This window comes from Nerophis lumbriciformis, linkage group LG13 (assembly GCF_033978685.3).
Source record: "Nerophis lumbriciformis linkage group LG13, RoL_Nlum_v2.1, whole genome shotgun sequence".
NCBI lineage: Eukaryota > Metazoa > Chordata > Actinopteri > Syngnathiformes > Syngnathidae > Nerophis > Nerophis lumbriciformis.
The window spans coordinates 30,730,421-30,741,630 of record NC_084560.2 but is presented as its reverse complement, the minus strand read 5'-3'; the positions used below and the strand labels follow the sequence as shown (position 1 = coordinate 30,741,630).

The following is an 11,210-nucleotide window of genomic DNA, read 5'->3' as shown; positions in this document are numbered from 1 at the left end:
ACACACACTAGGTGTGGTGAAATTACCCTCTGCATTTGACCCATCACCTTGTTCCACTATCTGGGAGGTGAGGGGAGTAGTGAGCAGCAGCAGTGGCTGCGCTCAGGAATCATTTTGGTGATTTAACCCCCAATTCCAACCCTTGATACTGAGTGCCAAGCAGGGACGCGATGGGTCCCATTTTTATAGTCTTTGGTATGACTTGAACTTGAACTCACGACCTTTACGTGCCTCCACTTCGACAGCGTGCGCTGATGTCAACAATAAGAAAAAACGTCACTAATGGGGCAAATTCCAAACGGCTCGTTTGGAGGAAGAATGAGGGAAGGCAAGATTTGATTTCAAATTTTTGGAACTTATTCATTCATTTTTTTAAATTTTCGATTCCCTTTATTCAACCAGGTAAAAACTCATTGTGATTAAAATCTCTTTTGCAAGAGTGACCTGGCCAAGAGGCCACCAAAAACAGGTTTCATAAATAAATAAAACCAAAACCATAAACAGGAGCAGTCACACACTATAGTTAAAAAAAAAAAACTTCCATAAAAAAACATGCAATAGATAAAAAATTAAATGTTTCAATAAAAACTAGTTAAAAACAAGTACAGTGCTCAATAGAAACCGCTTCTCGATCCTTTGAAATGGCCTGAAATTCCCCCAAAGTAATCAGTTCAGGTAGCCTCAAATCATTTTGTAATTCCTTCCATGACCACGGAGCAGAAAATCTGAAGGCTTTTTTTTTACCCAGATTTGTGCGCTATAAGTATGTCCAGAAGCCTTAATCTGTAGCGACTGGAAACTCTATACACAAAATAACACATAATGAGGAACCAGGCCAAGAAGTGATTCATATATAAAAAACATCCATTGAGAGAATCTGGGGACTGACAAAGATGGACAGTTGCATTTGCATACAAAGTGCAAGGGTGGACAAGGTTGCCACACCCAGTGATAAAATGTAAGGCGAACTTGGCGAAGTATTACCGTATTTTTCGGACTATAAGTCGCAGTTTTTTTTCATAGTTTGGCCGGGCTCCAGAGCGACTTATATATGTTTTTTTCCTTCTTTATTATGCATTTTTGGCAGGTGCGACTTATACTCCGAAAAATACGGTATACAGTTTTTTCAAAAAGGTGTCTGGTGCATTCATAAAAAGCAAGTCTCCATAATTTAGCAAAGGCATACAAGTAACGTATTTTTCGGACTACAAGTCGCAGTTTTTTTCATAGTTTGGCCGGGGGTGCGACTTATACTCAGGAGCGACTTGTGTGAAATTATTAACACATTACCGTAAAATATCACATAATATTATTTAGCTCATTCACGTAAGAGACTAGACGTATTTCATGGGATTTAGCGATTAGGAGTGACAGATTGCTTGGTAAACGTATAGCATGTTCTATATGTTATAGTTATTTGAATGACTCTTACCATAATATGTTACGTTAACATACCAGGCACGTTCTCAGTTGGTTATTTATGCCTCATATAACGTACACTTATTCAGCCTGTTGTTCACTATTCTTTATTTATTTTAAATTGCCTTTCAAATGTCTATTCTTGGTGTTGGCTTTTATCAAATACATTTCCCCAAAAAATGCGACTTATACTCCAGTGCGACTTATATATGTTTTTTTCCTTCTTCATTATGCATTTTCGGCCGGTGCGACTTATACTCCGGAGCGACTTATACTCCGGAGCGACTTATACTCCAAAAAATACGGTAGTCAAAATCAACTTTTTTTCTAACTTGCAGGAAAAAACATGACTTTTTTTCCAAAGAAAAAAAACAATTTAATTGTAAGTTTAGCCACAAGTTTTTCTATGTGTGATTTCTACAGATCCTAATTACACATAAAAAGGTAGCAATAGGTAAGAAAAGTTAGTTTTGCATAATAGGTCACCTTTGAAACTCAATACTTGATGGAACGTACAGACTCAACATTACGAATTACAACTTCTTGTATTGTTACAAATGTATTCTTCTACCATCACGACCTTTTTCTCATAACTGATTGCGACTATTACAACATTACTTTTCATAAAATAATGACTTTTTTCTTTACATCGCTGCTTAACGTAAGCAACATAACTCTCTCATACTGTTGATTGTAATTGTAAGACGTAACAGCTTTATTTTTGTAAAATTACAACTTTTCGTCATAACATCGCAACTTTTTTGTCGTTACAATGTACTAAAATGATCCACCTTAAGAAACTGTTCAAACTCAAATTGTTTAAGTACAAAGAAGAAGAATCCTGATAAACATCTTGAACCTTGGAAAAAGACTTCTGTTTTGTTTCATCGACTGTTTTACTGCCGTGTTACAGGCACCGTTTGGAAACAATTAAAATAAACATTTACAAAATATTTCTGTGTAAATATATCATTTCACGACGTACCGGTATACATATGAGCTTGTGGCTGATGTATGTAAAAATATTTTTTTCTTTTAAAATTTAGTGGGTGCGGCTTATATACCGGTGCGGCCTAAAGTTCGGAAAATACGGTAATATTGTTAAATTCTTGTTTGTAATTTTACAATTTAACTATAGTATATTTTGTTATTATTTTTGTTATTAATATAATAAGCTATTAGGCCATTATTTAGCTGTTCTACAGAATAGATACCGTAAGTTTGGACTATAAGTCTCTACATTTTTTCCTACGTTTTGAATTCTGCGGCTTATAAAACGATGCAGCTAATTCATGTATTTTTATTCGCTAACTGCCATAAAGCAAATCGTTTAATTGTTTTTTTTAAACAAAAAAAAACAGTCAGTCTAAACCTTCTGAGCTTTCAACCGGAAGTACAATTGCCGTTCTGTCTTCGAGCCATCTATAGCATTTCTGCTCGTATGGATTCTTCATTTATCAGTCCGAGCAACGAGAGTATAACTAATACAATTCTTACTTACAATGTCTGTCGGAGTGTTTTCATGCATATGTGTACGTGCTATAGTAATGTAATGAAGCTAGCGTCGTTAGTATTAGCTAATATGCCAACACGTTTACGAGTGTTACTGTGAGTAGTATTAACTTACAATGACATTCTTTTTGTATTGTTTCAGTTTTGTAAATTCACTAAGACGTCACCGTGGACTTATTGAGTCTGTTTAGCTGATTGGAGAGCTAGCTTCTGCAGCCAGTGGGTCCATGACGATGACTTCTGTTTTGTTTGATCATCCATTTTACTGCCCTTGTTACAGACAGTTTGGAAACAAATAAAGTATATAAATAAACATTTGCAAAATCTTTCTGTGTAAATAACTAATTTCACAACATATATATCAGCGGCTTATACTCCGGTGTGGTTAATGTCCAGCCATCCATCCATTTTCTACCGCTTGTACCCTACATATGGAAAAATATTTTTGTCTTTAAAAATGTAGTGGGTGCGGCTTATATACTGGTGCAGCCTATAGTCCAGAAAATACGGTAATAATGTTAAATTCTTGTTTATAATTTTACAATTTAACTATAGTATATATTTTTTATTAATATAATAAGCTATTAGGCTATCATTCAGCTGTTCTACAGAATAGATACCGTTAAGTTCGGACTTTTTTTTCCTACGCTTTGAATTCTGCTGTCCATAACACGGTGCGGCTAATTCATCGATTTTTCTTCGCTGACTGCCATAAAGCAATTTTTTTTTTTTTTACAAAAAAAACTAGCAGGGTGTCCCTTTCGTTTAGACTGAGCTTTCAACCGGAAGTACAATTCCCGTTCTGTCTTCTAGCCGTCTAAAGTGTTTCTACTCGTATGGATTCTTCATTTATCACTCCAAGCAACGAGAGTATAACTAATGCAATTCTTACTTACTATAAACGCCCTATGTGTTAGCAGTGTTTTCATGCATATTTGTACGTGCTATAGCAATGTAATGAAGCTAATAGTAATAGCTAATATGCTAACACGTTCACGACTGTTATTGTGAGTAGTATTAATTTAACTCTTTTGTTATTGTTTCAGTTTTGTAAATTCACTAAGTCGTCACCGTGGACTTATTGAGTCTGTTTAGCTGATTGGAGAGCTAGCATCCGCAGCCAGTGGGTCCATGACGATGACTTCTGTTTTGTTTGATCCGCCGTTTTACTGCCCTTGTTATGTTTGGAAACAATTAACGTCATTTACAAAATCTTTATTTGTAAATAACTCATTTCCCAACGTATATATCTGCAGCCTATACTCTGGTGTGGTTAATATTTGGAAAAATATTTTTGTTTTTTAAAATTTAGTGGGTGTGGCTTATATGGCTGTATAGTCCACAAAATACGTTACTTGGTTTCTCTATAATTCTAGGATCACAAACATACCGTATTTTCCGCACCATAAGGCGCCCTGGGTTAAAAGCCGCGCCTTCAATGAACGGCATATTTCAAAACTTTGTCCACCTATAAGCCGCCCCGTGTTGTAAGCCGCATCTAACTGCGCTAAAGGAATGTCAAAAAAACAGTCAGATAGGTCAGTCAAACTTTAATAATATATTAAAAACCAGCGTTCTAACAACTCTGTTCACTCCCAAAATGTACGCAAATGTGCAATCACAAACATAGTAAAATTCAAAATAGTGCAGAGCAATAGCAACATAATGTTGCTCGAACGTTAATGTCACAACACACAAAATAAACATAACGCTCACTTTCTGAAGTTATTCTTCATTCATAAATCCCTCGAATTATTCTCCTTCGTTGTCCGAATTGAAAAGTTGGGCGAATGTGGGATCCAAAATGTCGTCTGGCGCTGTCTCCCTGTCTCCCTGTCTTGGTGAACTGTGTTCGCCTTCTGTCATCCACTGTTCCCACGCAGTTAGCAGTCTAGCTTCGAATGCCCTGTTGACACCAATATCTAGCGGCTGGAGGTCTTTTGTCAATCCACCCGGAATGACGGCGAGTATTGAATTAAGCGCGTAAGCGTGTCTCTTAATGTGATGTTATGAGCTAGCAAATATAACAACTACACTACCCAGCATGCAACGATAGTGACGAGCATGCGTGGTAGCCCTGAGAAGCGTTGTTGTATGCTGGGAGTTAGAATGTGGTTATGAGCACGCTGTGAGTAAACGTTGAGAACTCAGTTAACACGCCTCGTCTGCATTATTTATAATTAGACAGACAACACACTTAATAGGAGCCATTTTGGGGTCTTTACATAAACACACAAATGGAAATGAAACGTCACATATCCCAGCATGCACCGCGCGCTTCTTCTACGGGGAAAAAAGATGGCGGCTGTTTACCGAAGTTGCGAGACCGAAACTTTATGAAAATGAATCTTAATATTTATCCATATATAAAGCGCACCGGGTTATAAGGCGCACTGTCAGCTTTTGAGAAAATTTGTGGTTTTTAGGTGCGGCTTATAGTGCGGAAAATACGGTACATGCATACATAAAGGACAGTTGATGCTTTTGCTACAAGAGTGCATTGATTATGGCCGTTTTGAGAGCAATGCCAGCCTTTGCATCGGAACAGTAGGAAGGAAAAGACATAACGTGCTGGTAAGCCGCTCATGAAACCACAACTGACCAGGCCATATTGTATGCCCTCACCCTGACTGTGCATCGTTTCATTGATTCCCAGTAAATTCTTCCATCTGCCCAAATGCTCTCTCATGTGAAAAATGGTTTTGGTCGCCGAATACATATGTGTCCTGCTGGCGGATAGACACTCCGCTATCTGAAAATCGGATTAGGGACCATGTAATAACCTTTCCTGGAATCGTGCGGCGTGTGCGGCTTTGTCGATGGCTGGCTGCAGTTGGAAACATTTTCAGATACAAATGTGATTAGCGGATGTATGTAGAGGTGGAGGAAGAAAGCGTGCGTGTTCAGAGCAGAGCGTGCTGAGCGACAGATAGAAAGAAAATACATTAACCATGAGGCCCATGCAGGCTCAACATACTTCATTCCTTGCCGTGTTATCTGGCGAGCGCAAACACCAGAGAGCCGCGTGCCTTTTTGTGCTTTCATTCCACCTTTGCTTCGTGCGGCGCTGTTGATTTGTGTTGTTTTTATTATTCCGCTGACAAGCCTCAATCCTTCTTATAGGGTTGCCAGGCGGAAAAGTTTTCGGTCAAGGCTTACGATAGATCAGGGGTGTCAAACTCATTTCAGATGGGGGCCACATGGAGAAAAATCTACTCCCAACTGGGCCGGACTGGTAAAATCACAGCACGATAACTTAAAAATAAAGACAACTTCAGATTGTTTTCTTTGTTTAAAAATAGAACAAGCACATTCTGAAATTCTACAAATCATGTTTTTTTGGGGTTTTTTTTTTACAATTACCTGTTGCGGTTAATAGTTAATATATTTTATTTGTCGTTATTTATATTTTATAAATCAATTATGTGATAATGTTCATCAGTCAACTCACTGGTGTTAATTTTCAATCCATCAAGATAAAAAAAAATTATATCAAAATCAAATTACAGAGTGTTATTTATGTAGTTTGATCATTGTCCTATGGTTTGTTTTGTACATATGTAGCATCATCTACAAAGATACAAATAATTGCTATTGCGACATCCAGTGGACACATTTAGAACAGCAGTTTCTTTCATTCAAAAATTTCAGGTTAATTTTTATACTTGGCAAACTCATCCCGCGGGCCAGATAAAACCTGTTCGCCGGCCTGATCCGGCCCTCGGGCCTTACGTTTGACACCCCTGCGATAGTGTTCAATGACAATGTGGTTACATTTGTCGCATGAACTACAGTGCATCCGGAAAGTATTAACAGAGCTTCAATTTTTCCACATTTTGTCATGTAACTTTATTTTTCACCTCCTGTGGCAAATATAAACTGTTAAAAAAAAAATTCGCTCGAGATTTTTAGTTTTAAATTTAGTGAAGTGAATTATATTTATACAGCATTTTTTCTCTAATAACGCAATGATTCATTGAGAAACCCATTATCTACATTTTAAGCTACAATTACATCGAGTGTGGGTGGCACTGGGAGCAAGGTGGGTGAAGTGTCTTGCCCAAGGACACAACGGCAGTGACTAGGATGGCGGAGGCATAGGTATTCGAACTAGGAACCCTAAAGTGTCTGGTCGGCCTATCTAATATTGGTTAAGCAGTAATATAGTTGAAATTAGGCTGAAATGGAAAGAAAGTCAACATTTTCAGTTTCTATTTGTTTTACTTTTAATTTAATGATGGTAAAACAGTAATCAAATTGAAATAAAGTTGTACTTTCTCTTAATTTCATGAAAAAAGGAAAGGATTTTCTAACTAAAAAGTTCAATTTAAGGACCAAAAAAGCTTTTTTTTTTTACATAAAAATGGTAATATTGAAACACTGTGTCAAACGTACGAACAGGTTTTATCCGGCCCACGGGATGAGTTTGCTAAGTATACAAATTAACCTGAAATGTTTTGAATGAAAGAAACTACTGTTCTAAATGTGTCCACTAGATGTCGCAATAGAAATTATTTGTAGACATATGTCAGTCGAGGAAAATGATCAAACTACATAAATAACATATTGTAATTTGATTTTGATATTTTTTTTTTATCTTGATAGATTGAAAATTAACACCAATGAGTTGACTGATGAACATCAAATTTAATGAATTAAATTTAATTTATTCAGACAAAGATAGAATACTATTAACCACAACATGTAAGTGTAAAAAACAACAACATTTTGATTTGTACATTTTCAGAATGTGCTTGTTCTATTTTTAAACAAAGAAAACAATCTGAAGTTGTCTTTATTTTTAAGTTATCGTGCCGTGATTTTACCACTTGGGAGTAGATTTTTCTCCATGTGGCCCCCGCATCTAAAATGAGTTTGACAACCCTGTTTTAATGAAAGTCAAAACAATACGAAAAACCTTGTCTTTTTACGAAAAAAAAAATTAAGAGTACCAACTTCAGAGTGTTTAGATGACGCAAAACAATTATGAGAGACAGCCCTTAAGTTTCAAGCAAAATTTTGAGTGACAAGCCCCCCACCATCAATTGTTGTAGCAAATGTCCCAGTGAACCCAAAACATCTGGTCTTACTCTCTAGCATTAGTTTGTAGCTACATATCGACGTGTTTTCCAACCATGGAGAGGAAGAGAGCGAGTGTGAAGGACATTGCTGAGATGAAGTGGATGATATTCATTGAATTAAAAAAGGAAATCATCAGAAACATGACAGTGTGTGGAGCAGACTTGGCAAAGCATCACTGCTCGTCTGCACCATACTGAAGCAGAATAACGCCAGCCAAGAAGGTTAATATAATATCCAACCGACAGACATTTATTCATGAAAATATGGATAAACTCTCCCTAACTCTCACTGATTTCGTTATTTTCAAATCCGTAACTTTGCTAAATCAAATAACAGCGCTTTTCCCAGTAGTCCACCTCAATATGTATTAGACTCACTCCTGGAAATCCCCACAAATCAGGAAGGTATCATTTCCAAGATGTACATCCTAATTTCCCACCTTAAAGACACATCTCTTGACAAAATTAGAAACGACTGGGAAGCAGAAAATATAGATGCGCCGCTGATGGTGTGTTTGACGGAAAAGCAGCTGGAAGGAGACACTGTGGAAGTACACTCTCCAAACATTATTACTTCATAAAACTACTGTAATTGTTAGTAGTGCATTCTGTTGTATTGCTTTTTATAAAATAATTATAAAAGTTATATTATTTCTAAAAAGGCATTTACATCAACTATATGATTTGCCTGAGAAGCTGGACAGGACAAAAAAATAATAAAAACAAATTTAACACCAATGATGAACATTATCATATAATTTAATCAGGAAGTATAAATAACAACAAATAAAGATAGAATACTATTAACCGCAACATGTAAGTGTAAAAATACTCCATCAACATTATGATTTGTACATTTTCAGAATGGGCTTGTTCTATTTTTAAACAAAGAAAACAATCTGAAGTTGTCTTTGTTTTCAAGTTATCGTGCCGTGATTTTACCACTTGGGAGTAGATTTTTCTCCATGTGGCCCCCGGATCTAAAATGACTAAGTGCATTAACGCGCTCCTTTCTGCCTGTTTAGTTCTACAAGTGTTTCCTCATCCTCTTCCACTGCAACCACTGGTCGGAGCAGAACGACAACACCTCCATGCCCTCCAAGACCACCGTCATCCAGCTCAACCACAGGGTGTCCAGCAACACGGTGGCCTGCGCCGTCCAGGTCTCCGCCGAGGCCGTTAAACCGTGCTGCACGCCGGCCGACAAGCTAACCGCGCCGCCCGAGGTGGTGACCTAAAAAACTGGGGAAACTCGTGTCCATGGGTTTCACATGTGAGCTTGTGTCTTTGTACTTTGTCTTTACTTGTGCTCCATGTGCTTGACGACATAAAAAAAAAAAGAAATGCTTAATAATATGCACAATAGGGTCTGATGTTTGTGGACACCAGAAGCTTCTGGGGAAAGCCAGAGCTCTTTGAAAGCATCAGGAGCGGAGGTGAACGAGGCTCAACAGGGTATGCTAACGTTAGCATGGTTTGCCGACATTCTACAATGGCTGCAATGACCCGTCTGGTTCCTTTCCAAAGGAAAAGCGCCAGTGGCGAGCAAGTACTGTGTATTTGACCAATTTTATCCAAGAGGAGACTGAGGGCAAGCAAGAAAACGGGGCACTGCAGACTGTGGTGTATTAATACCGCGGCAGCAACAGGGTAGACGCATGTTAGAATGTGTTATTTTTTTATCAAGATGACAAAGGCAATGATGAAGCAAAAGCGAATAGAAAAGGTACCGTGAAGGCACCACTCGGAAGAAGAAAACGACAACAACGGAGGAGAATGAGGCTCTGCTGTATTTTACCACTTTAACCGGGAGGAGACTGAGGGCAAGCAAGAAAACGGGGCAGTGCAGCCAAGCAGAATACTGCAGCAGGGTATACTCATGTTAGCATGTGTTGTTTATGTTCCTTATGATGACAAAGATAGTACCGGTAGTGCCAATGGGACAAGTGACAATGGCGAGGAGGTACCGTGCAGTGGACAAGGGGGCGTTAAGTTCCATAAATTGCATAAGGACAATGTCAAAAGTCGTTTCAGTTCAATAAATTCACCAAAACGTCACTGAGTCTGTTTAGCCGATTGAAGAGCTAGCTTCCACAGCTGGTGGGTCTATGACGATAGACTTCTGTTTTGTTTGATCAACCGTTTTACTGCCATGTTACAGGCACTGTTTGGAAACAATTAAGATATGTGAATAAACATGAGTACTACACAAGGAGGATGAAAGATGAATATTTCCATACACAACTTGCCATGGTCTGATCACCTGCTGATGACACAACGCTGCTGTTATGTGACCTTACGTTTTTGGTCAAGATCAAACCCGGTTTGCCAGACAACACTCAAAACCAGTAGAGGGCAGCATAATGAATTACAAAATATTATTTGTTTTTAATAATTAAGTAAATATTTTTTTCAAACAATAACTTAATTGTTTGATATTATATTTTTAATATTGACGAATACAATTTTGTGTTTTTAAAAAAAAATCATTTATTTACAATTTTATGTTATCAAACACATTTTTAATACATTTGAATTTGATCTAATAATTATAAATACTGTATATTGACTATAATTTTTTTTTTGCGTTTAATTGACAAAATGTTTGACTAAAATATGTCCTTAACTTAGTGTTATGCCACTTAACCCAAACTTGTTTAAATGCTCTGTTAAATACTATACAATGTGGTAAGTACATTTGTAATCGAACAATGTCATGTGTTAAATTCAAATGTTAGAACTATTTAAAACAAATGTTCGACAAAAAACTATTTGATATAATATATTACGAAATAAATATGTTTTGTGGTTTATTGACTAAATATTTGACTTAAAATAGGATATCAATAATATATAAATGCTTTATTTTATAAAATACTCTACAAAATACTGTTTAATGTGGTGTGTACATTTATAATAGAAAACTATATATTATTCAAATCAAATACTTAATTGATCTAAAACTAAATTTATTGTGTTTAGCTGGAAAAAACAATTTTTTTTGACCTAATATAATCATTATTTATAATAATGGTTATTAATAAACAAATTGATTTGAAATGACCAAACAATAACATTGTATTATTAAATAACGACTTGATCTCAAAATCACCGTATATTACGAGCTCGGGAGCGCACCAGTATTTAAGCCGCACTCACCTCATTTTATTAGAAAACATATTTTTACATATATTAGCC

General features: G+C 36.8%; 2 protein-coding genes across 2 annotated transcripts in view; one reads left to right on the top strand and one right to left on the bottom strand.

Moving 5' to 3' along the window:
• st6gal2a (ST6 beta-galactosamide alpha-2,6-sialyltranferase 2a) overlaps positions 1 to 11,210 on the bottom strand; it is a 60,607-nt gene that overhangs the window by 7,743 nt on the left and 41,654 nt on the right. The gene's annotated exons all lie outside the window — the stretch shown is intronic.
• tmtops2b (teleost multiple tissue opsin 2b) overlaps positions 1 to 11,210 on the top strand; it is a 90,839-nt gene that overhangs the window by 78,424 nt on the left and 1,205 nt on the right. The window contains exon 4 of the mRNA XM_061971056.2: positions 9,038 to 11,210. This exon is cut by the window's right edge and continues 1,205 nt beyond it. Within this exon, the coding sequence (XP_061827040.1) occupies positions 9,038 to 9,250 (213 nt within the window). The 3' untranslated portion in view covers positions 9,251 to 11,210. The remainder of the gene's footprint in view (positions 1 to 9,037) is intronic.